Raw genomic sequence first — 27,348 nt, forward strand, 5'->3', positions numbered from 1 at the left:
GCCAGAAAGACTTTCACTGCCTCCAGTGACACAGGAAGCAAGACTGAGAGAGCTCTTGGCTCAGTTGGTTCTCTTATGGACCTCTAGCCCAGGTGTGGGGAACCTGTGGCCCTCCAGATGTTGCCGAACTAAAACTCCCATCATCCCTGGTCACGCTTGTTGGGGCTGATGGGAGTTGTAGTTCAGCAACATCTGGAGGGCCACAGGTTCTCTGTACCTGTTCTAGCCCTTGGCCAATGCTCAACCATGCCAACCACAAGCACTGGCTGTGGTATAAAAATGCATGCTGTCAAAACAACACAATGGGCTTCGGCAAACAAAATAAGAAAACATACTCTATTTTCTTTCAGCAACAGAATGCAATTACTGAATGACAGCTGTTAATATGTCAACATCAGCAGATGACAATATTCTGGGGAAGGAAATGGACCAAGATTTTAGAGTTCTCTATTTCCAGAAGCTGATGGATGAGATTGTTGAGATGCTACTGTTTTTTACTGTTCGGCAAAAATATAGCTCAAAATCTAAATTATCCAGGTTGAATCTAACCGTTAATATTGTTACAGCAGAATCATCTTTTCTTAGTGTGCCATATAAGAGGCCTTCAAATTTCTCAATATCCAAAGGGAGATAAAATGTAAAAGAAAGTTGCAAAGTGTTTCGTATCTTGAATGTATAACACACATTACTTTTCAATGAGAGCCATGTAAAGTGGCAATATTGCATCGATAAATTTTTGTATTGCTTCATTGGGGGGGTGTCCTTTCAGATGTTTAGTCTAGCTATAAGAACAAATAGGTAATATTCTGTACTATTCTGCAACAGAAGCATAACATTGTGCTGTATAGTTTACTTGAATTTCAAGCACAAATGAAAATTCAGCATGTTCTATTCTGTACTGAAGTATGTTTTATTTTTACTCAAAGGTCTGCTGAACTGCTTGATAATTGTTTGGAAAATCTGCAAAACCAAACTGAATGTTTAAAGATGGTTTTTAAAATATGGACAGACAGACAGTCACAAAGCAAATGGTATAATACTCAATTAGGAAATTTCACAGATATTGATACTTTGATTTTAGGTCTACAAGTGTGACTCCTTATCCACTTAAGCCAGAATTGTATACTGAGGTTATGAAATTGCTAACATAAAATTCAGTAGCCCTATTCAGATGTAATTGGAAACCATTGTCTCAGGCTTGAACACTTCCGTTCTTTGACACATTTGGTTGTAAACTAACCACAGTGCTCCATGACATCTAAACTCAGGTAAGTGTGATTTGTTTAAAACTATAGTTAGAAAAATCTAACCAGGTTCAAACTGTAGTATCATAAAGCATTGTTTAATAAACCCTGAGTTAAGACATCACAGGAAACTGTGGTTAGTTAAAAAAACAGAACTCAGTGCTTTCAATCTTCTCTTCTGACATCTCAGAGGAGGGGAGTGAGACCACACAAGCCCATGGCTTGCCATAAATTATTCATATAGCAGGAACCATTATTCTTGTTTCCGTCTGAACTGGGCTGACATATGATATACCATACATCATCATTTTAAAAAAGCATACACTGAAAAACAGAAAGAACTTGAGAGGGATTCAAAACTGTTATTCAGATCTGCCAAAATTCAGAAAATGCTCGAAATGTTATGCTTTGCACTTTGCAATCAATGTGGCTCTACTTAATTGTGGTTAAGATATTAATTTAATAGCACTCATTCACACCTTCTAATTATTATATTCTGAAATGCATTGTCAAAGCTTCAGAATGTACTCCAGGGAATGCTATCATGTGTCAAATTGTGCCTTCATAATGTCTACTTCTCTGGCTTAGAGATTGTCATGCCACATAGCACGCTGTTAAGGCAAAAGACTCAAGTGACACATAGGAAAAGCAGTGCTTATGCCTCAAGCAGTAGATATAGACAATTTGGAACAAATCAATTAACCATCTTTAACCATGACTCATTTTTAACACCCTCAAACTAATGAAGATGAAGCTTTATCCCAATTAACTTCATATCCCCTATTGTTAATATTTTTCCCCAACAGAGGTAATGAGTGTCCCAAAAGTACTCATTTGATTGTTTGCTTATCTTTCTTGAGCATTCATATGGGGTTGTATCCAACATCGCTATTCTGTTCGTGGAACAGGCTGCTGCTCACACAGTGGAACTTCTCTTCCTCTCCCCTGCAGCCCCCAGCATACACCCTTAACCTCTGCTCCAGAGAGTTGGGGTGCCCTTGTATGCAGAGAATGCCCCTTCCATAGCACTAGATACAACCCACTGTTTTGATGCTGGTTCTGCCCTGGCTGCTATTGCCTCTCAGGACCATTTTCCTATTCCTACTTTTCCCTCGCTGTCCCCTGGGACTCATTTGTTGGCACTTATAATTTTATATGTTGTTTAAATTTTATATGATTCTGTTTATGAGTATCCTTTATAGCATCTCATCAAATGTAGTATTATGAAGTTGTACACAAAATCACTTGGATAATTACAAAATCACTTGAATTTCAGTGAGGGCAAGTGAGGCTAAAGTCAGTGAGGGCAAAATATATATATAAAAAGGCCACAGCATTAAAACAAAAGCAAATATATTCAATGAGTGCTGAAAGTAGCCATACCGAGAAGCACCTTTCAACACTCACGGGAATTCAACATTAAGTTGGATTCCTGCATCGAGCAGGGGGATGGACTTGATGACTTCATGGGCCCCTTCCAGCTCTACTATTCTATGATTCTACGACTCACAGTAATGAGAACAAAGTAGGACAAATAGTTTAGGCTCAGGAAGAATTCCAACAAATAACCCCATCCTAATTTGCCTTCTAAAGGAAAAAAAAGTTAAGCAGAGTGTCCCAACAACAATATGTTGAGATATTTTAAAAGAAAGACACAGTAATACAGGTATCTCCCACATGCTCTGGAGTGCATTGTACTTATAAAACAAAGCTTTTGAATAACTTCTGGTTTTGTACATTGTAGGGATTTTTTTTAAAAAAATGTGTCATTCTTGTGTTTACTTGTAAAGGCATACAAATCATTCTGAGGATATATCAAGCACTGTAACTTCACTGAGAGAAAAGAAAGAAATAGGGTGCATATGAATATGCCTTTAATGTTGGTTAGTTCTCAGCACAGTAGCGCAACTTAATTGCTGCTCATGTATTTTTCAATTAATGGCTCTTTTTTCTGTTCTTCTTATATTCTCCTCCCATCATCCTTATTGCTTGACCCATCCTTAACCCATTGTGATGTGTATCTCACTGCTGGCTGTTTGTTTGTTTATTTGACTATGCATTTCTTTATTTTAATTTGTGGTATGCTCATTTTTGGTGGCTTTTGTGACCCAGATCCCATTGACCCATTAGAAGTTGATTTTTATCCTTTGCTTGATGATTTCCCTACCTCAGTCCCAGATGTCTCCACCCCCATGCTCCCACCAGTAGGTGTCCAGGCTGTTGCATTAACACACGATGCTGTGAGGGTCAGCTGGGCAGACAACTCTGTCCCCAAGAATCAAAAGACAACAGAAGTTCGGTTTTACACGGTCCGATGGAGAACCAGCTACTCTACAAGCGCTAAATACAAGGTGAGGTTTGAAGTATTTATAAACAGGCTTCTCTTTCCGAATCCAACCCTTGCCAAGTAGTAGCCTAGATGTTTCTGTCATGAGCAGGGCTATGCATATTTCACCATGGAATTTCATACTATTGGGCATGGCTGGAGAATCTGTGACCCTCCAGACATTGTTGGACTCCTGCTGACATCAGCCTCAGCCAGCAGGAATGATAGAAGTTGTAGCCCAACAACATCTGGAAGGCCACAGGCTTGGGTCTGGGACTTCACCAAGCATTGTCTACTTATTTTCAAACTTACCTTCACATCCATATGGACTCAGATCTCCCCCCAAAAAAATCTGAGATCATTTCAGCTTCATTTTTAATTAAAAACAAAACAACTCCCTCCTTGAGGGTGGGGGATCACAGATGTACTGAATTCCCAAGAGCCCCCAAAAAGGTAAGTGCTCCCCAAGACTTAAGCCACATCTGCACCATCCCTTTAAAACAGTATAACACATCCCACTTTAAACAGTCATGGCTGGGAATTCTGTTTGTTAAGGCGCTGAAAGTTGTTATAGACCCCCCTCCATTTCCCTCACAGAGCTATAATTCCCAGAGTGGTTCAACAATCAGTCCCTCTTCCTAGGGTCCTCTGGGAATTGTAGCTGTATCAGGGAATTGGGGTTTCCTAACAGGTCTCAGCCTCCCTTACAATCTACAGATCCCAGGATTCTTTTGGTAAAAGCCATGTTGGCAAAGCAGCTATTCCACCACTGAGCTGCAGCCGTTCCCCAGTTGCTCTGTAATTCTCTAATTCTGCAGAAGTGATCATGTTCCATGACCATCACTCCTGTACTGCTGCTGCCCTTTGGCTCTGCTGCTTGTATCATACTTATAGATTTTTTTTTTTAAAAAAACTTGCAATGTTCAAGTGGTTCCTTAATACAAGCATAAACACTGTAAACCGCCCAGAGAGCTTCGGCTATGGGGCGGTATATAAATTCAGTAAATAAATAAACAAATAAACAAGAGGTAGGTGAGAGGAAAGAATGCCTTACCAAACTCCCCATATACATATTAGGGCCCTTTTGTTTACCTGTTCTTAAAACACTTCCATCAACACAATAAATAATGCATTTACCTCCATAAAACTAGTGAGCAAAAGCACACACTTAACCAAGCCAAACCACAAACAAGCACAAGGTATTAAAATCAAAACTTTTTATAAGCGCATCAGTACATATTTACCCAAGAGGCGTTTTAGATCACCTGATCAAATATGTATTCACGTAGCTCAGAATGTCCTTGTTGCAAAAGGACAAGTAAATATGCATTATTCCATCGATTTTTTTTTTTAAAAAATCCATTTTAATAAAATGAATGTCATAGCTCCCCAGTAAGGTTTAATATAATGCCAAAAAAAGTAATTAAAACCAGCATAGTCTAGTAACATTTTTTTTAACCTGGTTTGTCCCTTAAAGGGCATGTAACGCAGCAACCTAGCTGGAACAGGCTAATGCACTGGTTTTCCATTCCGTTGGTACCCGCCAGAAGGTATGGGGGAGATATTCAATTTTGTTGGCATTTTAATGAGAAACTACCCTAATTCATACTTCTCAAACCAACACACGAACAAAAACACAATAATCCTTTGAAATCTGAAAGTCTCCAAATTTTTGCTATGTAGTTCTCCAACCAATGTGTACAAAATGCATATATTTTGGAAAGTTTGCATAAAATGCATATATTGTGAAAATAACATACAAAAATGTATTATAGTCTGTATCCTGCTGGTTGATGCCAAGATTGTGTGCCAGAAAATTGAAGGGTCAACAAATGTCAACAGAATAGAAATGGAGGATGAAATTCATAGAACTGGCAGTTATGCATAAGTTAACTGAATTTGTTCAAGTAGGGAAGGAAGATTGTATAATGCTGAGTTTGCTGAAATATGGAATAGTTTTATTGATCATTGGAATGTACAATATGAAAATGTCAGATTGGAAAGATACCCTTTTATGTAGATTATGATGATGGTAATAACGTTTGGGGGGGGGAATGCAGGACATTGCTTGCAAAAATGTGTACATTAGTCAAAGCCATATACAAAAATATGTACATTGGGAAAAGTTCACGCAAAAATGCTGATGAATTTTCAGGAGGATTTTTTTTAAAAAAGCCCACAAATTTCTGCAAACAGGATGTAAGAAAAATGAGAAACTCAGAGAAACAAAATTTGACAGATTTATCCATCCCTAGTCCCTGGCCATAGCTGGGATGCACCGGCGTGGAGATGAACTGAAATGCCTCCTCTCCCATGTTTGCCACCCTCTTTTCAGGCTGGGAGGTTGGAGAGGGACATCTCAGCTTTGTGCAAGGGAAGGGGCTCCACCTGCTGTTGGCCCCCCTCCTTTTGGCCCTACCAGTACTAATGAACACCAGCCACCACTACCCCAGGGGGGAAAATCCAATGAGAACTTACATATCATCTGTAAATAGTACTGCCAGTTCTATGTACATGTAGCTTGATGGCTTAGGTGAAGGGGGGGGGAGAGAGGTGCAGTGCTCTATGCATGCATGCTGTAAGCATGCTTGCTCAGAATTAAGTCCCCTTGTGTTTAATGTGACTGTGATGGCACAGGCTGTAGCTTGCACAATGAGACAGAAAGGAGCCCATCAACCATCTTGTTAACTTTATTGCTGACACTAAGTGGATATCCCACCCCCTGCTGCTTCATAGCCATTAAACTGGCCCAACCCACTCCCTACACTGAGTAGAGTGATATGGCACTTAGGTGTGAGGTGAATAACAAAAGACATTTTTCCCCAAAACAAATGCACACTTTAAGTTTTAGTAAGACAGAAAGTTAAACAGTGTTTCAGAAAATGATTCTGGAGTGAAAAATTAATTTTACAGTATGAGTAGTTACCCGGAAGAACAAATGAAAATAATCAGAGAAAAACACAGCTATACCTATTCTAGATGGGGCTCGTTCACTTACTGTGAGGTTGGTGCTGCTTGCATCCCCATTTAATTTGCATGGTGCACATGACGTTGCAGGCAACCAGCAGCTATCACAGTTTTCCCATTTCAATCCAATCCAATTCTAAAGCGAAAAGGGAAGGAAAAACTGTCTCAGCTTTGCTGCGCTCCTCTGTGTAGGTGCTTTGCCTAGACGTTTTTTTAGTGGACGGGTTCTCTTATGCCCCATCGCCAGCTCTCTCTCTCTCTCTGCTGCCCGCAAAAAGGGCAGCAGCTACTGCATACTTTGCCTTTCACTCATTCCCCCCTCTATTCAGTTTCATATAGTTTCATGTCAATTGCACCCCCATGCTCTCTGGCTGCCAGGAGAGGCATGCAATTGACAAGAAACAATGAAACTAACAAAAAAAACCACCCCTTGTCCATTAGAAATATCGATACTCCGGAGGGAGTAAACATGTAAATTAGGGCCAGGGCCACAAGGAAACAGCAATACTAAACCTTTCCAGAAGAACACCTACTTGTGTGAAAGGGAAACAGCAGATTTGAAGGTAGGAAGTGTGAACCTTGCAAATCTATCGTGATGGCAAAAGCTGCATCTTCACTGCGAAGTTCAGCTCCCATGTAAATGAGCCCATTGTTTCCCTGGCCAAACCAAGCCTTTTTCATTTGTATTCCTTAGTTCAACTTCCTAGTTTCTTGGTAGCTTTCTCCTTTTTCTTTTCTGATAGTGTGCTCTCTCCATGCGATCTAACACTCTCAGTATTCCAGCACTCTTAAAGTGTTTCATCACTTTCACTCTCTTGCAGCTCTTCGAGTTTCAGCCTTTGACTAACTACCCTACTGACCAGCTTGACAGTATTTTCACTCTCCTCTCGCGACCTTTTAATCAACCAGAAGAAGAGCAGATTTTTATTAAGTTTCTGTTTCTTTACAATTGCCAAGTTCCTAGGTGGAAATCCCTCCCCCAGGGCTGCCCATCCACTACCAAGCCAGATTCAAGGTCCTTGTGTTAATTTACAAAGCCCTGAACAACTAGGTCCAGGGTATCTTAGGGACCACCTGAACCCTTATATCCCAGCTCGATGATTGAGATCATCTGCAGGAGCAGCTTTGATAATCCCCCAAGTTGGCGAGGCTCTTTAACATTGACATAAAACACCTTTTAAACACCTGCTGAAAACCTTTCTGTTCTGCCAAGCTTACGCAGGCAATTAAGAAGATGCTTTTTTCATAACAGTTGACCTTTGTTTTTATTGTATTTTAATGTTTTTTTTTAATTCTATGATGGTGGTAGTTGTTTTTAACATGTTGTAAACCGCTTTGATGTTCTTAATGAAATAGTGGTATACAAATATTTTTATAAATAAAATAAATAAAACCATCCATCCTCCTGTGCAGGAGAGCCTCTAAAACCAAAAGCAACCATTTTATAACAACCAAACACAACACAAATTAGTGGAACAGTCTCATTCCTCCACAGAGGCTTGCTTTCATAAGAACAGATCTGCTGGATCAGACCAAAGGCCCATCTAGTCCAGCATTCTGTCAGTGCACGATGGTCAGTCTGATGCCTATGGGAAGTGCTATGAACACAACAGCACTCTCTTGTAGATGTTCCTTGGCAACTGATATTCAGAGATAGACTGTCTCTGATACTGGGGACGGTATATATCCATCACAGCTAGTAGTCATTGACAGTCTTATCCCCCATGAATTTCTCAGACCCCTTTTAAAGTTATCTTAAATTGGTGGCCATCACCACATCTTGTGGTAGCAAATGGAACTTAGGAATCTGCCTTATGCTGACTCAGACCCTGGGTCTGTCTTACTCAGTATTATCTACGTTGACTGGCAGTGGCTTTCCAGGGTTCCAGACAGGAGTCTCCCCCAGCTCTACCTGGAGATGCTGAAGACAACCTGGGACCTTCTGTATGCAAAGCAGATGCTCTACCACTGAGCTACAGCCCTTGTGTTGTCTGTACTTTGTTTCATTTATCTTGAATGTCCCATCCTTCTGCTTCCTTGGACAAGCCCAGGCTTTAATGTTCTAAAGACCCCGTGTTCTCTAGTAAGCATGTTTAGAATTCCAGTGAGAGAAAGGGAAAGAAATCCCTGCCCCAGGAAGTATGCAATGTTAATGCCAAAGCTTGATGGATGCAAAAGAATCAAGGGAAGGGAAGGGAGAGGCAAAGGAAGAGATGAATATGAGTAAATGGAGTTGCAAATAATTTGACTTGGTGCTAAGGATAGGATCTTTTGGCCAGGACCAGTTTGAAAGCATTCCATTGACCTAACAGGCCAGGAAAAAGTTTGTTCTTTGTCCATTAGCCATTCCTTTTACCGATCCATTTTTTCCCTTGAGCCCCCCAAAATCTCCTTTAAAATATCCATAATTCCTTTAAAAATGTAAATATGAATAAATGAAAAATTGATAACATTATCATTCTTAATATCAATATTTTAGAGGCTGGTTTTTTTAAAAAAATATTTTTGAAAATCGCTGCGGAAAATTCTGATCCGCAATGATAGAGAATAAGTGAATTAATAGAAAATCTTGGATCAAAACTGAATTGGATGGAATTCTAGCACGTCCCTGTTTTGGTGCATAAAGAAAGAGGGGAGATCAATCATGGGAATGGAAGGTTTTGAGGAACAATTTAAAGGAACGGAGCTGCATAAGTGTCGTGGAAGGAACTATGCTAAGAAGATCATTCTCATTGTTTTCCATCACAAATTATCCTTTATACCTGTTCTTCTACTTTTCTTTTCTGTTTCTTCCCCCTTTTATAGTCAGCAGACACAACAGCCTTGAGTCACACCGTATCGGGTCTGAAGCCAAATACCATGTATGAGTTCTCTGTCATGGTCACGAAAGGGCGAAGGTCAAGCACGTGGAGTATGACAGCTCACGCCACTACTTATGAGGCAGGTATGTCTCCATTAAGTTTTCAAATATTGGCAGGTTATTTTCATTGCTTTCGCTACCAGCATCAGCTTCCATTGCTAACACAGATTGCACTTTATTTTTGCCACGTTTCACTATGTTATTACAAACAGCATGACAAAAAAGAAATCCTGTCCTTTCTTGTGAGTAGCAAAGCAAAGCAAGCACTTCACCTGGCAGCTCTTGCATGGCTCCAAGCCAGGTTGCTGCACTTTAATAAATGGTATATTTACAATACTGTGCTGTGTAAATTCAGTTAACTTCAAAGACCTTTCCCGCTCATGATGAGGCATCATTGCAATTCATTTTTCAAAAGAGCCCAAGATCAGATGAAAACATGGGTAGACATCCTCTTTTGATATTAGAAACAGCGGTTTGTTGTCAGCGTTATATACTAATTTATAAAGGGCTCAAGGATTCTGATTGCATCCAAGCCTGATGCAAAGTTGTGCTTTGATATTATATTACTCTGTTCTGCTCTGTCACTGCTATACACCATAATCAGTTAGAAAAGATAACCATGAAGAATACAAAGTCTTGAGTTTCTCTTATGTAGTTTCCTCAGTGTACACACACACACACACACAGAGGCAGCTGCAGGTTAGAATAATAGAATAGTAGAGTTGGCGGGGGGCTATAAGCTCATCAAGTCCAACCCCCTGCCCAATGCAGGAATCCAACATAAAGCATACTCGACAGGTGGCTATCTACCAGCCTCTTCAATGGATCTAGTGTTGGAGAACCCACCACCTCCCTAGGTAATTGGTTCCATTGTCGTACTGCTCTAACAACAATTAGGAAGGGTTTTTTTCCTGATGTTCAGTCAAAATCTGGTTTCCTGTAACTTGAGCCCATTGTTTAATGTTCTGCATTCTGGGACAATCAAGAAGAGATCTCGGCCCTCCTCTGTGTGACAACTATTCAAGAACTTGAAGAGTGCTATCATATCTCCATTGAGTCTTCTCTTCTCAAGGCTAAACATGCCCAGTTCTTTCAGTCTCTTCTCAGAGGACTTTGTTTTTAGTCCCCTGATCATCCTTGTTGCCCTTTTCTGAACCTGTCCAGAACTGGATGCAGTACTCAAGATGAGGCCTAACCAGTGCTGAATAGAGGGGAACTAGTACTTCAGGGTTATTAGTTATTAGTTATTAGGTTATTAGTTGTCAGCTCAGAAAGCCACTGTGCAGCCTGATGTTAGCTTAATGATTGTTCATTGTGTTTATTGTTCTAGCTGCTCTGTTTATTTATTATACTGGAATTGCTTTTTAAACTGAATTTTATTGTTCTGAGATCACTATGATGAAGGGTTATAAATATTATAAATGCATAACTTTCTAAATAATGAACATTTATTTAGATCTGAGCTGAATATACTACAGTTTCATGTATTGCTTTGTGGGTTTTTTTGTGGTGGGTGTATTGATTTTGCCAGGATATGCATAGAATATTCTCAAACAATACTTTGTGTGAATATATTCACTTTGTGTATATGCCTTTTTTTTTATCCTGCTTGTTGACATTGTTTATCCCTAGTTGTGGCTCTTTTGGTGCTCCCTTTTTTCTCCTTCCTTGTTCTTTCACTAGTCCTAGATCTCAATCAGTCAGGGATCATGTAGCAGACAACATTACATCACCATTGCTCTTTTACTCATTCATACAAGCCAACATATAGATGGGGTGGAAGTTCCATTGTTGCCAGCCCTGTCATCATCTTCTCCCCTGGAATCTACACACTAAATCTATACAGAATCTAAAAGGGAAGCCTACAGCTGTATGGATGTGGGCTTTCCTAATGGTGACATTAGGAACACTGCACAATTGGAGGCCCCACTCATGCATTCTTGGAGGTTTCCCTTTTCAAATGTTCAATTGTACATGCAGATCTCAGGCTGGGGTCACATGTTGATTACATACTGACATGGTAAGGGAAAATGAACTCAATAGAGAAAGCTACAGAAGACACTGTAAATGAATGGGTAAATATTTCTAGAAGCACTTTTTTTAAAAAAAGGAAGACATTTTCAATATATTATTAATTTCAGCAGTCCTTATTAGATGTTACTAATTAGCAACCATCCCTATCAACCCTCAATTGCCCTGTAAACTAAAGGGAAAAAAATCACTGCAATTCATTCCTTGTTTTTGTTTAAGTTTAGAAATGTGTCCATTTAGACTTTCTTTAGCCTAGCCCTCAGGGCTAAATTTCTGAAGCTCTGGAGGAGAGAAAAGGGGTATGAGAAAAAACAAGGAGAAAGATAAAGGAGAGCAGAGTTTAAAAAAGAGGACCTAACTATAAACTTGTTTCCAGTGTTTTATATTCTGCCTAGTGTGTCCTTCTTACTTGGCCGGCCCTACTGTTAGGGAGAAACAGGCAAGTGTCCCCGGCGTTTGATACTGGGCGTTGTGAAAGGGCAGCTAATTCTTAGCTATGTAATTTATTATTATTGAATTGAATTGAATTGAAACTTTATTTTTACCCCGCCCTTTTTCCAAACTGGAACTCAGGGCGGCTTAAAAATAGAACTACATGTAGTTAAAAACATAGAAAACATACAATTAAAATACAATTAAACTATGCACAACCTTAAAACCATAAAAGGCACTTAAAAATCTAACAACAATTTAAAATAATATGAATAATAATATAAAACAATAAAACAAGCCTTGTAAAGCCCAATCCTAAACATCTTCTATCCCAAAAGCCTGTCGGAATAAAAAAGTCTTTACTTGCCGACGGAAGGATGGCAAGGAGGGGGCCATTCGTGCCTCCCTAGGAAGGGAGTTCCAGAACCTAGGAGCAGCCACCGAGAAGGCCCTATCTCGCGTCCCCACCAATCGCACTTGCGAGGGTGTTGGGACTGAGAGAAGAGCCTTTCCTGAAGATCTCAGGGCCCGGGCAGGCTCGTATAGGGAGATACAGTCTGACAAATAGCCTGGACCTGGGCCGTATAGGGCTTTAAAGGTCAAAACCAGCACTTTGAATTGTGACCGGAAACAAACTGGCAACCAGTGGAGCTGTTGTAACAAGGGAGTTGTATGGTCCCTGTAACCAGCCCCTGTTAATACTCTGGCTGCAGCTCTTTGTACCAGTTTAAGTTTCCGAACAGTCTTCAAAGGCAGCCCCACGTAGAGCGCGTTACAGTAGTCTAAATGGGATGTTACGAAGGCATGCATCACCATAGTCAAATCAGGCATTTCCTGTATTTTTGTATTTTTCATAGCAAGAAGGGAGAAGAGGCACTTGTGGGATGTTCTTCTGACTCAGGTGCCAAAATTACTAGGCTAGCCCTGACTGCAATGCCAACTTGACTTATTTTGAGGGGGAGAGGAGGGGATGCCATCTGCTGCCCCACCTCAGGCAGCAAAATCTGCATACAAGCTATCTACAGATGGTACAATCCACTGCCACATTCTCCTGGAGCCCTGCTCTTGGATAGCTGTTATTCATTTCAAAGGAGCTTGTTCAGGAGAAGCCATTGCTGTTGATTTTGAGCTGCTTTTGGGAATTCGAAAGCAGCTTGGTCACAGGGCTGGCCCAAGGAATTTTGCTGCCTGAGGTGAAGGACAAGACAGCAAACAACCCCCCACACACACACACTCCATTTACTGAAGCCGACTTTACTCTCTGGAATTCCATGCTCCTTAATATATGGCATGTGTCTTCTCAGAACGGTTTTTGGCACCCAACCCAAATATCTCATTTTAACATGTTATTTTATTAAGTCTGTTCTGATTTTATTTATATTTTTAATAAATTTTATATCAACTCATTTTTTTATTTGATCAAATTGGGGAATATATTTAATGAATATTTTGTATTGTCTTACGTTGTAACCAACTTAGAGGGTGTGTTTTTTTTAATTGATTGAGCGGTATATAAATCTTGTTAAATAAATAAAATACTTGCATGTTGCTTCAGCTCTGGGGATGGGTCAAGGTCTTCCACCACAGTTGAGGGCAGCCAGCTCCCTTAGGGGGTTCAGGGACACTGCTGCTGCCTTTCCCCTCCAGAACTGTCCACCTGCAACAGCTGCCTCACTCTGCCTAAATGATACGGCTGGCCCTGCATGTCCAGGACTTTTGGCAGCTTGTGTCCTGTGTTGTTTTTTGCTTCCTTCTCTCACGTCACCTGACACATTTCTCTGTGTTTTTTGCCTTCTCTTAAGCGCCAACCTCTGCTCCCAAGGATTTGACCGTCATTACTCGCGAAGGGAAGCCTCGGGCTGTCATTGTCAGCTGGCAGCCGCCATTAGAAGCCAACGGCAAAATTACTGGTAAGGTCCTGCTGCCTTCTAGGTCTTTCGTTCCTTTTCACAACTTGACACAGAGAGGCGTGTGCTTTTGGAGGGAGCCACCACGCATGTGGAACAGAACCATTGCACTCTGTGATTGCTCTGAGATTCCAGCCTCTAGTCCTGCCCACAAAAGTTTCTACCCTAATTATTTTTCCTAGCCTGAGTTTCTTTTTTTTATCATTAATTTTTATTCAAATTTTCAAAAACAAAACAAGACAAAACAAAACAAATTAATAACTATTACAATAAAAACTATTGACTTCCGATTTGTCATAGATTAGCTATAAGTCTATAATATATAACAAACCTGTCTCTTAATAAAATTATACAATCACCTTCCTCCACTGGTTATCTTAATTGGTATCAAATCTCATTAACATCATTTTATTCTTTCCACAAAAAGTCAAAGAGAAGTTTCTAATCCTTGAGACATATATCCATCAATTTTTCTCCAAAGAGACATGTCAATTAATCCATCTCTTCAGGTCTACTAAGTCCAGTAATTTCAATAGCTCTTCTCCCATTCTCCCATTATCGGTATTGATTCCATCTTCCATCTTCCATCTTTGCACACCCAATAATCTTGGTCTTGCTGCCATAGTCATATAATAAGAGTCTGATAGGGATTTCTTTCATCACAGATATTTTCTTGCCATCAATTCTGAATGTATTACTGAAATGTTGTTGTAAAGTTGTATCTCTGTTCCTCTTTTTTACAGAATGCACTAACACATCTCTTGAGAGTTTTTCCATTGTCACATATCTGGAATTTATTCTATAAACTTTCTCGATTTCAAGTTCCATCAAATCCTTCCAATCCAGGAATTTTTTCGAGTCGTTGATATCTTTATCTCTAGACTTCCGGGAAGGGTGACTTTGCTTGTGCCTGCTTTTGAGACAGGCTCCCGCCTCAAAAGAAGCTTATTCAGATATAAATCAGTCAGAACATTTTTTTTTTGACTGATGAAATTTCTCCCAGGCAGGGAGAAACATAGAGATCAACCTCAAAAGCCTGTTTTTGTTGGGAGGACTGGTTTTCATTAATTTATGAGAAAAGGTCCAGCCAGCAATGCCGGACGGACTTCCGAACAAGCTCTATCTGTTTAATGCGATACGTTTATCTTTTCTTCAAAGAGAAAACAGACTAACAGGCAAGCACCCTTCTTTCTATTTTTTTTTTACTTGGTTTAAATTGTTGCAGCAAAAAGAGATTTGTCAATTTAATCAGCTTTAAAGAGCTTCTGGGTGAGCTATAACTCTTCTCTGTTATTCACGAAATTAACAGCTTATCTCTGTTTCTATTGCAAAAAGCTGTCCTGGAAGTGCATTCTAAAGATATACACAGAAGAGGGATTTCTATTCCGAGGAACATTATATTGTCTGGGACTATTCTCTTTTTGGTCTATTTTATTTTGACGAATCTGCTTCTTCACGCCGCCGCTAACTGTTTTGATGCTGGGAACTAAATTTGTTTTGTATTCTTGAACATAGAGAGATAAGGCAGGCTGCTCTGTTTATACTGTGATGTCATCAAGCCTGGGATATTAACCCAATTGTTGCTGAAATAAGAAGTGGTTCTTCTTTATTTTTGTTTTGTTTTGTTTTCGTGGTTTTAAAAAATGGCAATCAAGAAAGTGGCTGAGAATCTGGAAGTAATTATGTTTCAGAAAATAATGGATGAGATTGAGATAACGAAACAAACCCTGCGACAGGGCAGTAAGGAGCTGAAAATTGAACTGAGCAAAATGACGCAGGAGCTTAAAGAAATAGGGGATCCTGTGAGAGAGGAGAATGAGATCAGAGATGAGAAAAGAAAAAATAAAGGGAAGATACAAGCCCTGGAGATTGGAACAAATGTGGAATTGGAAAAAGATCTGGAGTTTATGGATATTAGAAATAAAATCTACTGTTTGGAATTTAACGTTATCTCTGAAGAAATTAATGAAGATATTAGAGATAAAGTTATCAATGGCTTGGATAATCTTCTGGACTGGAATGACGTGATGGAGCTTGATATAGAGAAAATCTATGGAATTAACAGCAGCCATGTGACAATGGAAAAACTCTCAAGAGATGAGCCAGTGCATTTTGTAAAAAAGAAGAACACAGATATGACTTTACAACAATATTTCAGCAACTTATTCAGAATTGATGGCAAGAAAATATTTGGGATAGAGGAAATTCCCATCAGACTCTTATTATATGACTATGGCTATGACAGCAAGATTATTATGGAATACTGATAATGGAAGATTGGACACTGAAATTACTGGACTTAACAGGACTATTGAAGATGGAAGATGGAATTAATAGGGATAATGGAATAATGGCTATTGAAATTATTGGACCTAACAGATTTTGATGAGATGGATTAATCGATATGTTTATTTGGACTATGGTTATGACAATAAGATTATTATTATTATTAATGAGATGGATTAATCGACATGTTTATTTGGAGAAAAATTGATAGATATATTTCTTAAAGAATTGAAACCTCTCTTTGACTTTTTGTGGAAAGAATAAAGTAATGTTTATGAGATTTGATGATTAATTAAGATAACTACTGGAGGAAAGTGATTTTATAATATAATTTAAGAGACAGGATTGTTATATATTGTAGACCTACAACTGATTTGATCTGCGACAAATGGGAAGTCAACATTTTATTTTTTTGTTTAATCATTTTTGTTTTGTTTTGTTTTTTGTCTTTGAATGTTTTATGATTTTGTTTTGTATGTTTTATGAAAATTTGAATAAAAAATTATTGTAAAAAAAAAAAGATATCTTTATCTCTAATTTCTTCACCAATTCCTTCAGGGACAGCGCTGAATTCCAAACAGTAATATTTGTCTTTAGGATCCATCACAACCATAAAATCCAAATCCTTTTCCAGGTCCATATTTGATAAATCTATTCCAATCTCCAGGGCTTGAACCTTCCCTTTGATCTTTCTTTCATCTTCTTTTTCTTGTCCAGTTATAGAATCCTGACTTTCTTTCAGCTCCTGTCTCATTTTGCCAAATCCAATTTTCATCTCTTGTCTGTTCTGTCCCAGCTCTTGTTTCATTAGCTTAATCTCATTCATTATTTTCTGAAACATATTTAGAGAGAGAACCCCTTCCTGAACATCCAGGGTCTCAGCCACCTTCTTGATTGTCATTCTTAAAACCAAAAGAACAAAACCCCTTCAATTCCAATATAGTCACTATTCTCAAGCAAAGAACAGTTTATTTCTTTTTCCAGTCACAAATGAGTTAATCTTCCAAGCCAGATGACATCACCCTCTAGACAGCACGAACTGCCTTATCTCTTATATGTCCAAAACAAATTTAGTTCACAGCGTCCAAATGATTAGTGGCATAAGGAATAAGCAGATTCGCCAAAAAAAAAAGTAGACCAGAAAAAATAGTCCCAGACATATAATGCTCAAATATCAGATAAATCAAATTTTCTCTTCAAATTAGATGCCTCTCATCCGTTTATATCTTTAAAATGCTCAATTCCATGCCAGCTTTTTGCAATAAAAAACAGATAGGCTATTTTGATTTTCTTCCTCCTTAATTTCGTATGTAAAAGAGAAAGTTATAACTCACCCAGGGCTTCTTTGTTGCTGACTCTTTGACAAATCTCTTTTGCAGTAACGATAACAAAATGATGATAATAGACAGGAGGATGCTTGCCTGTTAATTTCCGTTTTTCTTTGAAGAAAAAAAACCGTCTCGCTTAATCAGTTAGAGCCTGTTTGTAATCCCTGGCTCCGTCCGACGCTGTTGGCTACCTTCCTTCATAGGCGATTCCAATGAATTCCAGTCCAACAAACAAAACGAAGCTTTCTGTGGATAATCTCTTCGTTTCTCCCTTGCCTGGGATAAATTTTTTTCCAGTCAAGAAATCTTCTGACTGGTTTTATAACTGAAAAAGCTTCCTCTGAGACGGGAGCTCGTCTCAAAGGCTGCACAGGCGGAGCGATTCCTCCTGGGAAGTCCCTAGCCAGAGTTTCAAAATAGCCTGTTAGGCCGGCGGGGGCAGAGGGGGGAATTCTTCTACCAAACTGGTTGGAGGAGGAGCGAAAAAGCCGAGGAAGGTTTTCCCTTTCTCCATAGCTAGCACAGAAACCAAGCAGACTGGAAGAGGAGGAATGGAGAGATCCATCCCTCCTCCACCAGCCCACTCACTCACCTATGTGATATCCCTGAGTACCTATGGTGACCAAACAAGTTGTTAATACTCCAGTTCCAACCCAGTTAAATTCTGGTCAAGTTTTCAAATGTTGGAACAGATTCTGCATGTGTGCTATTTTTGCTTTTCATATGTTATAGTAATAATAACAACAACAGACCATTGCATAGAAAGTTGACTTATAACAAATAAGACTGTTGGTTCATCAAGCATAGCCTTCCCCAACACGGTGTCCTCCAGACATTTGTTGTTGTTGCTATATGCCTTCAAGTTGATTACAACTTATGGCAACCCTATGAATCAGCGACCTCCAGTAGCGTCTGTCATGAACCACCCTGTTCAGATCTTGTAAGTTCAGGTCTGTGGCTTCCTTTATGGAATGAATCCATCTCTTATTTGGCCTTCCTCTTTTTCTACTCCCTTCTGTTTTTCCCAGCATGATTGTCTTTTCTAATGAATCATGTCTTCTCATGTTATTGGACGATAAGTGCCACATCCCCTGACCACTGGTAATGGAGGCTGGGGGCAGAGCTTGGAAAAGTTACTTTTTTAAACTACAACTCCCATCAGCCCAATCCAGTGGCCATGCTGGCTGGGGCTGATGGGAGTTGTAGTTCAAAAAAGTAACTTTTCCAAGCTCTGGCTGGGGCTGATGGGACCAGGGGAAGATGTCAGGTTGGGGAAGGCTGATCTAGCTCAATAGATTCTACACAAGGGGTGCAGAAACAGTAGCCTTTCAAAAGTTACTGATCTATGATTCTCATCATTTTCAGACCGTTGACTATGTTGGCTGGAGGGCCACATGTTCCTCCTGCCTGTTTAATACTGGCTGGCAGTGGCTTTGCTGGTTTTTGACAGGGGACTTTCCCTAGCCTTACCAGCAGATGCTGGGAACTGAACCTGAGACCCTTTGCATGTAAAGCGTTTGCCTGCTACTGAGCTGTGGCTCCGTAAGGCCACCATTTCATTTCTGTCTCCATTGAATTCAACAGGGAAAAAGGGAGACTGCAGCCTTGAAAATACCTGATAGGTGGCAACAGCTGCCTACCATTGAAGCCCCTAAAGACAAATGGTGTTGCTGTTTTCTCCTCTATCAGTTGTGTTGGGGGCTGCAGTTTCTATAAATCTCCCTATCGACTTTGATAGATGTCCATTGCAGCATTGTGCAATTTTAGCTTTTGGGGGGAAAACTGTACAGAACCAAACCAAACCAAACCTATTAGGAACATAGACAGTAGGGTGTGTGATGGGCGTGTAGACCGCAAGGTGTTTTGTCTGCCTGGTGCGAAGGTTGCAAATATCGCCCATTGTTTAGATAGTTTGGTAGACAGAGCTGGGGAGGAGTCAGTGGTCGTGGTGCACGTTGGCACCAACGACATGGGGAAATGCAACTGTGAGGTCCTGGAAGCAAAATTTATGTTGCTATGTAGGATGCTGAAAGCCAGGACCTCCAAGGTGGCTTTCTCTGAAATGCTACCGGTTCCACGCGCAGGACCAGCCAGACAGGCCCAGCTTTGCAGATTCTGTGCTGGCAAGATCCATTCCAGAACTCCTGTTGGAAATACAGAACCACAAAACTGGGGTGGGAATCTAATGGAGAGCATCCCTAGTATTTTTTGTATGTGTCTTGGAGCTTGAAGTCCTGTAAAAGGTCATTCAAAACAAGGAGAAACATTTAGCTTGGTGAAACCTCTATGGCAATGGCAATGCTGTCACGTGTGCCATTTTCTAGGGATGGCTGGTCAATCTATGTCTGGATGGTCCTTCTCAATTTCACATGTGTTTACTCATAAGTCCATTGTGTCCCATATCTGCATAAATCTACATTCCCCATCCCTCCAAAAAAAAATCCATATGAAAATTCATATTGAAATATGGCATTCTGTACTATTTTATCACAGCATCATGCCTCTGAATTGCTGGGAAAGAACAGTGGAGCAGGGCTGTTGCCCTTGTGCATCCAGGATCCCATTGGCTGCTACGGAAAGCTGGATGCTTGGCCTGATCCAGCAGGGCTCTCCTTTACATACTTACGTTGTCCATAACTAGCATTTCTGGTCTGGTTTTGGCACAGATAGAACTGTTGCAGTCAGACCCCGTCCGCTGCACTATACATTTAAAGCAATATTATATACCACTTTGAACAGTCATGGCTTTCCTCAAAGAATCCTGGGAACTGTAGTTTCTTAAGGGTGCTGAGAGTTGTTTGGAGACTCCTATTCCCCTCACCGATCTACAGTTTCAGATTGCCCTGAGAAATTGGATTGATTGTTAACACATGCTGGGAATTGTAGCTCTGTGAGAGGATGGGGGGCGTGTCCCCTAACAATTATCAACACTCAAACTATAGTTCTCAGGATTCTTTGGGGGAAGCCATGACTGTTTACAGCTGCAGCACTAGAGGGACTGAAGAAGACGTGCCCTGGGGCTGAGCCTCTGAGCCTCTGGGTGCTTGCTCCTCTGGGTTGCTGTCTTTTGAGACAGCTGATGTCCTTGGTAAGTGCCGCAAGGACTGGGACCCCCTGCCTGACCCTGGCTCCAGAAAGAGGCTGCAGTTAATCTTGCAGCCTTGCATCAGCTCCTGGCTGGGTCAGGAGGCGTAAAAGGCCGGCTGCCCTTGGGTGGCGGGTCTGCCACCAGCGGGGTCACCCATTGGGGAGTTCCAAGGGTGAGGGTGCTACCCTCTTCTATTTCTTTCTTTTTTTCCTAACCAATCTGGGGGAGGTTGGTAGTGGGGAGGATGTATGCCTCATGTGTAGTTTCTGTGCAGGGTGAGGGCCTGTGCAGTGAACTGAATGATAGGAGAAAGTTGCCAGATGCCTTCAGAGTGAGAGTCCGTAACTGATGGAAGGTTGGCCCTCCCTGGGTGTGAGACAGAGGGGGAGTAGATGTGCCCCGTGAGATAAATAATGAGTGGGTCTGACTGTTCCCAATTCTCAAAGAGGCCTACTGGGATAATTGGCTCAGATAGGTTTTGTTGGTGGGCTCTTGTTGGGTTCATATCAGGTGTTTAGGAGGAGTCTTAGTAAGGAGGGACATAGGTGATGCTACCCCAATTTCAGTGATCATGGGTAAAGGGAAGTATAGCCATGGGGAGGTGGTGAATTACCATAGAAGATGAGGGCAAGGCTATCTACGCCTTGTTCCTCCCTCCCTCTCCTCTCATAGATGGGTTCCTCGTTGCGCATCTGCTGTGCCCACTGGCCTGAATGTGTTGTTGTTTAACGCCAGATGGGCACACAATAAGACCATACTCATTCATGATTTGATTGTGGATGAAGGTGCTGATTTGGTGTGCATTACCAAGACCTGGGTGGGTGAGCTGAGAGGAGTTGATATGACCCAGCTTTGTCCACCTAGATACTCGGTGCAACACCAGCACAGGCTGCAGGGATGGGGGGGAGGAGGAGTTGCTGTGGTCTACAGAACTTCCATCTCTGTCATCAGGAAACCACTCTGTCTTAGAGCTGGCTATGAGGGCCTGCACCTGGTGTCGTGCCAAGGAGACAGGAAACTAGGGTTGCTGCTGGTGTACCATCCACCCATCTTATCAGGAGGTCCATTCTGCACAACATAGGAAATGGACCTTTAGTGTGGCGGCACCTACCCTGTGGAACTCCTTACCCTTAAATATTAGACACGCACCATCTCTGTTATCTTTTAGGTGCCTATTGAAGACCTTCCTCTTTCCACAAGCCTTTTAAGTTGAGACCTGATCCCAGTCTGCTTCTGTGTTGGAATTACTTTTTAATATGCTTTTAAACCTTTTTTTTAAGTGTGTGTGTGTGTATGTGTGTGTGGTGTGTGTGTGTGTGTGTGTGTGTGTGTTAACCTTTTTTTATTTGCCGCTCTGGGTTCCTGCTGGGATGAAGGACGGGATATAAATCAAATAATAAATAGATAAATAAATAAATAAAGTGGTATATAATACTGCCTAAAATGTATTGTGCAGATGGGGCCTTACTGCAACAGTTCTATCAGTGCCAAAACCAGATCAGAAATGGATCTAGAAAATTGGTGTCAGATGAATTACAGTCTGTACAGCTAGACACTGAACAGAATACAGAAAGTGGGAGATTTTTTGTGCAAAAAAATGCTGGTAGCATTATATTCCAGCTGTTATTTTTCTTTGATTGCTCTTTGCACATGGTGGTGGCAAGAGGGTCCAGTAATCAATCCAGTGCAAGGAAGAGCTGATGAAAAAGGAACAAAGTAAGCCCTTCCTTTGTTTCATGGAAGAAAGCACTAAATGTGTTAAAAAGAATGCGGCCCTTCAGAGCAAAGGTCTTCTGATGTGTTCTGCTCGGTGCCAATTAAGAATGACTAATAATAAGCAGTCTGTCTGACAATAATGTAAAACATAATGTACATAATCATAGGGTGCCTGGTCTGACACATTATAGTAGAATTTATTGGTGGATATTTAACTTTGTAATAACAAGGTAAGGCGCTCATGATCTGAAACCCTTTAATACTGACTGACAAGGACTAAGCTTAATGAATACTATACAATGACAGATCTTATTTCCCAAAATATTGCTGTAACATCACTGCCTAATTAAGATCTCCATTAGGAGCCTGAAATGTTAATTTGCTATGAAAAAATAGAACAGAGCTTTCTTTTAAACAGAAAAATAATAATAATATAAATACCCAGAGATGTTGCATTTAAATGATGCCTTTAGGCTACTAATGGATATCTCAAAATCATCTGATCATGATTAAAAATATTGTACAACTTATGAAATGTGCTGCTTATGGCCTCATAAATATGAACAATGGAGGCAGAAATTTGAAAAACTGTCACTCGTAGTAAATATACACATGCCTGGGGTTGGGGTGGGACATTCAATTATCCTAATCCAGCAACTCCAGTGTGTATGGAAGGAGGCTCTGACAGTGCTTTCCTATACATGTCTACTCAAAAATAAGTCTCACTGAGGTCAATGGGACTTTCTCCCCAATCCATAATAAATAATTACATCTAAATACTAGGACTGAAATTGGCTTGAGTGGAACTGAGGCTGCATACTGACACAAAACTAGGTACTTCAGGATAATCCACCTGCTCACTCTGCATAGAGAGAAGCAAGTGCAGAAGTAGAATATTAGGACTCTTCCCTTCCCTGCCAGGCCACCATGAGTGTAAATGCACCCATATAGCCATTCTATAGGCCAAGGAGTTCTTCCCTTGTGCCTCAACTTGCTGCATCCATCAGACCACTCTTCCACACACCTTGCTTCACAGACTACTTGCAAAAGGAGCATGAATAGCCTGCATGCTGAAAAGCTGGAAAGGAGTATCCCATGGCGATATGTGGGAGTTCCTTGAAGTGGCATGTGCATGCAAGAAAAGCATGGCAAAAGAAGGGGAACTCCACCTGTGGTTCTGCACTCAGGGGGATGGGCCCAAAGTCCCCCAGAAGCCTTGACATGTACATATGTTTCACATGAGTGGCCTGTTATTTTCAATATCACAGGTACAATCATATTTGTAATAAGACTGTGCCCAAAATCTTAAATTTGCCACTGAAGTGAATGGAAACATTGTTGCACATGTTGGATCTCTATGTGCACATGGAAGTTACTCAGCACATTGACATGCCCTGCACTGGGCCACCCAGTATGATGTTGTGTAAGTAGAATAATGGGATTCCATTTGGCATGCAACACAGCGGGACAGACCTCCTCTTCCTTGCCTCACATAAAACAGGGCCATAAGTGTGATGAAACAGACCACTATCAGTGCCATTGCACCTATGTCCATCTAAGGAACTGGGGCTGGTTCCAGGTATGGAGGGACTCTGATGGACATTGGCAGTCCCTGCTTAGAACCACAGCTGAGCAGACCAGCTGAGGTAAGGGAGCCAGAAGTGGGTGGGGGAGGATGCGCGTCAGAAGAAAGAAAGGGGAGGTGGGAAGAGGAGAAGTAGATTATGTATAGGGAGGAAGGGGTGCGAGAGAACAAACTGGCCAGAAATGCCAAGTACAACCAATTAAAAAGAGGGTTGTCCCGTGATGAAAAGGGGTAACCAAACTCTTGGAGTAAGGCTCCCCAACCAGCTGGTTCTGTGAAGAAAGGAGACCACCTGAGATTCTGAGGACTCCAGGGACTTTAGCTAGGCAAGAGCTGGCATCAGCTTGGAGGATGCCCTGCTGGGCCCAGGTGCAAGGGGTGTGCCATCCTGGAAGCCCCCGTTCAAGTAAACTTAACAGGAAGTGGGTAAGAGTTCCTCCTCTTTTTTTTTGCATTCTTAGTGCAAAGTGAAGCAACATCCAAGGCTGCAGCCTCCTGCCATCTTCTTTTCTCTAGGATGCCTCTGGAGCCTCATGCAGTGGGGCTCAGAGACATTCGGGGGTGGGGGTGGAGGGAGATACCAGACAGCTGCAATCTCAACCAACAATCACTTAGCAGTGTGCTCACTGCCATGACAAAAAAGAGCATTTTTTAATTTTTTTAAAAAAGAGGAAAAAAGAAAAATATTGCCAAGCAGCATGAGGCCCGGTGGACCCTCAGGCATTTGCCAAACAGGCCATGTGCTGTTGTAGTAATCCATAAGGAAAATGTGCAGAATGTGCTATACATTCACTTCGTTCAGACCGAGGTACTGCACGTTTACCACAATATACAGACAAGTTTCTCATGAATGCCCAGGAAATGATGCATAACATCCCAGGCTGTGGTCTGAAGGCACATGAGGCCAGCTCCCAGCTGAAGCTAAGCAGAGTCAGGTCTGGTCAGTGCCTGGATGGGAGACCGCCTGGGGACCATATGTAAGCCGCCTTGGGTTTCATGAAAAGAAAGGTGGGGTTGAAAAGTAATAAATAAATAAATAACATTGATGCCACTGACATTTCCTCCCATGTTAGCACATTCAAGTCTCAACTCATAATCTTTATAACTGTTTGTTAGCTCAAGTTCACAGCTTTGAATCTGGCAGCTCTGGCGTAAGTAACCAAGATGACGCTCAGTGATTCCACAGCCATCTGCCAGGTTCTGTTTCCAGTGGAGATGTTGCTGCTCCACTGGTGTGGGCATTTGAATTCACATTTCCATGCACAACTAGCACAGCTAGTGAAGTCAAACCTGCATCTGCCAACTTGCCACTGTAATGGTCATCCATTTGTAGAACTGCAAATCCCAAATGCACCATTTGGAACAAAGCCGAGGCACTCTGTGCTATGGATATTTTAGAGTGTGGGGAGGCAAAGTGGAGAAAACTGTATCTTTGCTTTCATATACTGATGGCTGTCACTGCAATCTGCTTGTGGGCTTCCCATTGAGGCATCTGCTTGGCCACTGTGAGTCCAGAGTGTTGGACCAGATGGGCCTTTGGCCTGGTCTAGCAGGCATGTTCTTAAGCATGACTGAGATGGCTCAAACAAGCACCCCAGACACTGCACAAATTGCATCAGCTGGGTATACAAAAAAATATTTATTTATTTAAAATATTTCTATCCCGCCCTTCTACTCTGTAATAGGGCACTCCGGGCTGCTTACAAAAATAAAATCAAACACGTACATAATAAAATTGTAAACAATAAAATCACAAAACATTAAAATAAATTAAAATACATAAAATACAATATATATATTGGAGAAATTATTTGGAGAAATTCACACTAAAATGGTGACGAATTTTCATGAGGATTTTTAAAAAAAAAAATTCACAGATTGCTACGGAAATGTAGAGAACTGAATGTAACATTGCAAAATGAGAAACTGAGAGAACCAAGAGACAGATCTTTCCATCCATAGCTCCACCTGATGCCTGCTTGATACCCACTCGAACAAATGCTTTTATCTATTAATTCATTTCTGATTTGTACTTGTACCCTGCTTTTCACAAAGTGGTCCCAGGGAGGGTTATACAATTATGACAGTTAAAAATAGATACAAATTATGTTAAAATCATAAAATCAAACCACAAGACAAACAGTGACAATGTAACAAAACAGCAGAACAGAACAGCGGTGCACAGCAGTGCAGGAGGAGGGAAGACACCCACTCAAACAAAGGCCTGGGTAAAGAGGTGCATCTTGACCAGTCACTGAAAAGTGATTGCACAAAACATACCTCAGAGGCAAGGTTGCTCAGCAACCTGGGAGTCACCACAGAGAAGGCTTTCTCATGCATCGCTGTCCCTTGAGCCTCAAAGGGACTCAGCACCTCCCTTGCTGATCTTATTTATTTAACAAAATGTATATTCTGCTTGATTGTAATAAGAACTCTAAGCAGTTTACAAGAAATATTAAAATTCTCAATAAACACAGTTAAAAACAAGTAACTGATGCATTTACAAGATAGTTAAAATTAACAGTGCTAAAAAGAGATTAACATGTGTCAATGTCTACGTGTCTGGATAAGCTTGCCTAAACAAAAATGGTTCAAGTAGGTCCCCAAAAGAGTACAGCGGAGGTGCCTTCCTTGCATCAATAGGCAGGGAGTTCCAGTGTGTAAGCGTTGCCACTCTAAAAGACTGGGTTTTTTTTACAACTGCAGAACAAGTGTTATGTGACACCTGTAACAGTGACAGTTCTTAACACCTGGATAGGTGTCCTACAATATCAGCGGTATCAACATGCTTCTCATGTGCAGGGTAATGAATATACCAGCATGATATTTCCTGGAGCATGGCTAGGCTCAGGCACATGGCCACATTCAAGGGAACAGAGCTCTGATGTTGCTCCGACAAGGTACAAGCTGAAACGGAGCCCTTATATAGAAGTAGTAGCCGCAGAAGCAAGTGCAGCCCGATTGTTAGCACCACCTGTGTTGCAAGATAATTGTGTTACTTGAAAGGCCCGGTCTTCTCCAGTACCTTCCTACTGTAATAGAGTGGAGGAGTCTCAGGAGTGGGTCTTCCACCGTGGAGTCCTCCGACTCAGAGGGTGGTAGTGCCACATCCTGGGTGGGGAGCAGCCCCTGCCCCACAGGGTTAATCTGAGGGTGCTTCTGGAGCTGGTCCTGCATGCCCTTTCCCTCCTTCTTCAGAGTCCTCACCCTCATCCCCTGAAGATGACAAATCGGACTCCAAGGTCGTGACAGGACATGTGTTTGACCCGTTGGGTGGAAGTGACTACAGGCACTACAGACAGATAGCCAAAGTTGCCACCAGTGGGTATGGCAGAGGCCCAGATTCCCCAGCCTCTTGCCCTCTAGCATCCACCCACCAAGGCAGCTTCCTGAGTTTGTCCCAGCTTGCACAGTCCTGAGGCATTCACATGGAGGCCAGCGTCAAGTATGAGCTAGCTCCCAGTACGCATACCAAGACATGCATGACAGTGCTAATTGTGAGTGCAATCCAAAACTGCAATAATTAGGGGAAAATATTATTATTATTATTTATTTAATTTGTATCCTGCCTATCCTCC

General features: G+C 41.2%; 1 protein-coding gene across 4 annotated transcripts in view; it reads left to right on the forward strand.

Moving 5' to 3' along the window:
- DCC (DCC netrin 1 receptor) overlaps positions 1-27,348 on the forward strand; it is an 882,319-nt gene that overhangs the window by 698,907 nt on the left and 156,064 nt on the right. For all 4 annotated transcript variants that reach the window (XM_061614640.1, XM_061614649.1, XM_061614658.1 and 1 more), the window contains 3 exons: positions 3,417-3,595; positions 9,343-9,481; positions 13,663-13,770. In XM_061614640.1, the coding sequence (XP_061470624.1) occupies positions 3,417-3,595; positions 9,343-9,481; positions 13,663-13,770 (426 nt within the window). The remainder of the gene's footprint in view (positions 1-3,416; positions 3,596-9,342; positions 9,482-13,662; positions 13,771-27,348) is intronic.

Source organism: Rhineura floridana, chromosome 1 (assembly GCF_030035675.1).
Source record: "Rhineura floridana isolate rRhiFlo1 chromosome 1, rRhiFlo1.hap2, whole genome shotgun sequence".
Classification (NCBI taxonomy): Eukaryota; Metazoa; Chordata; class Lepidosauria; order Squamata; family Rhineuridae; genus Rhineura; species Rhineura floridana.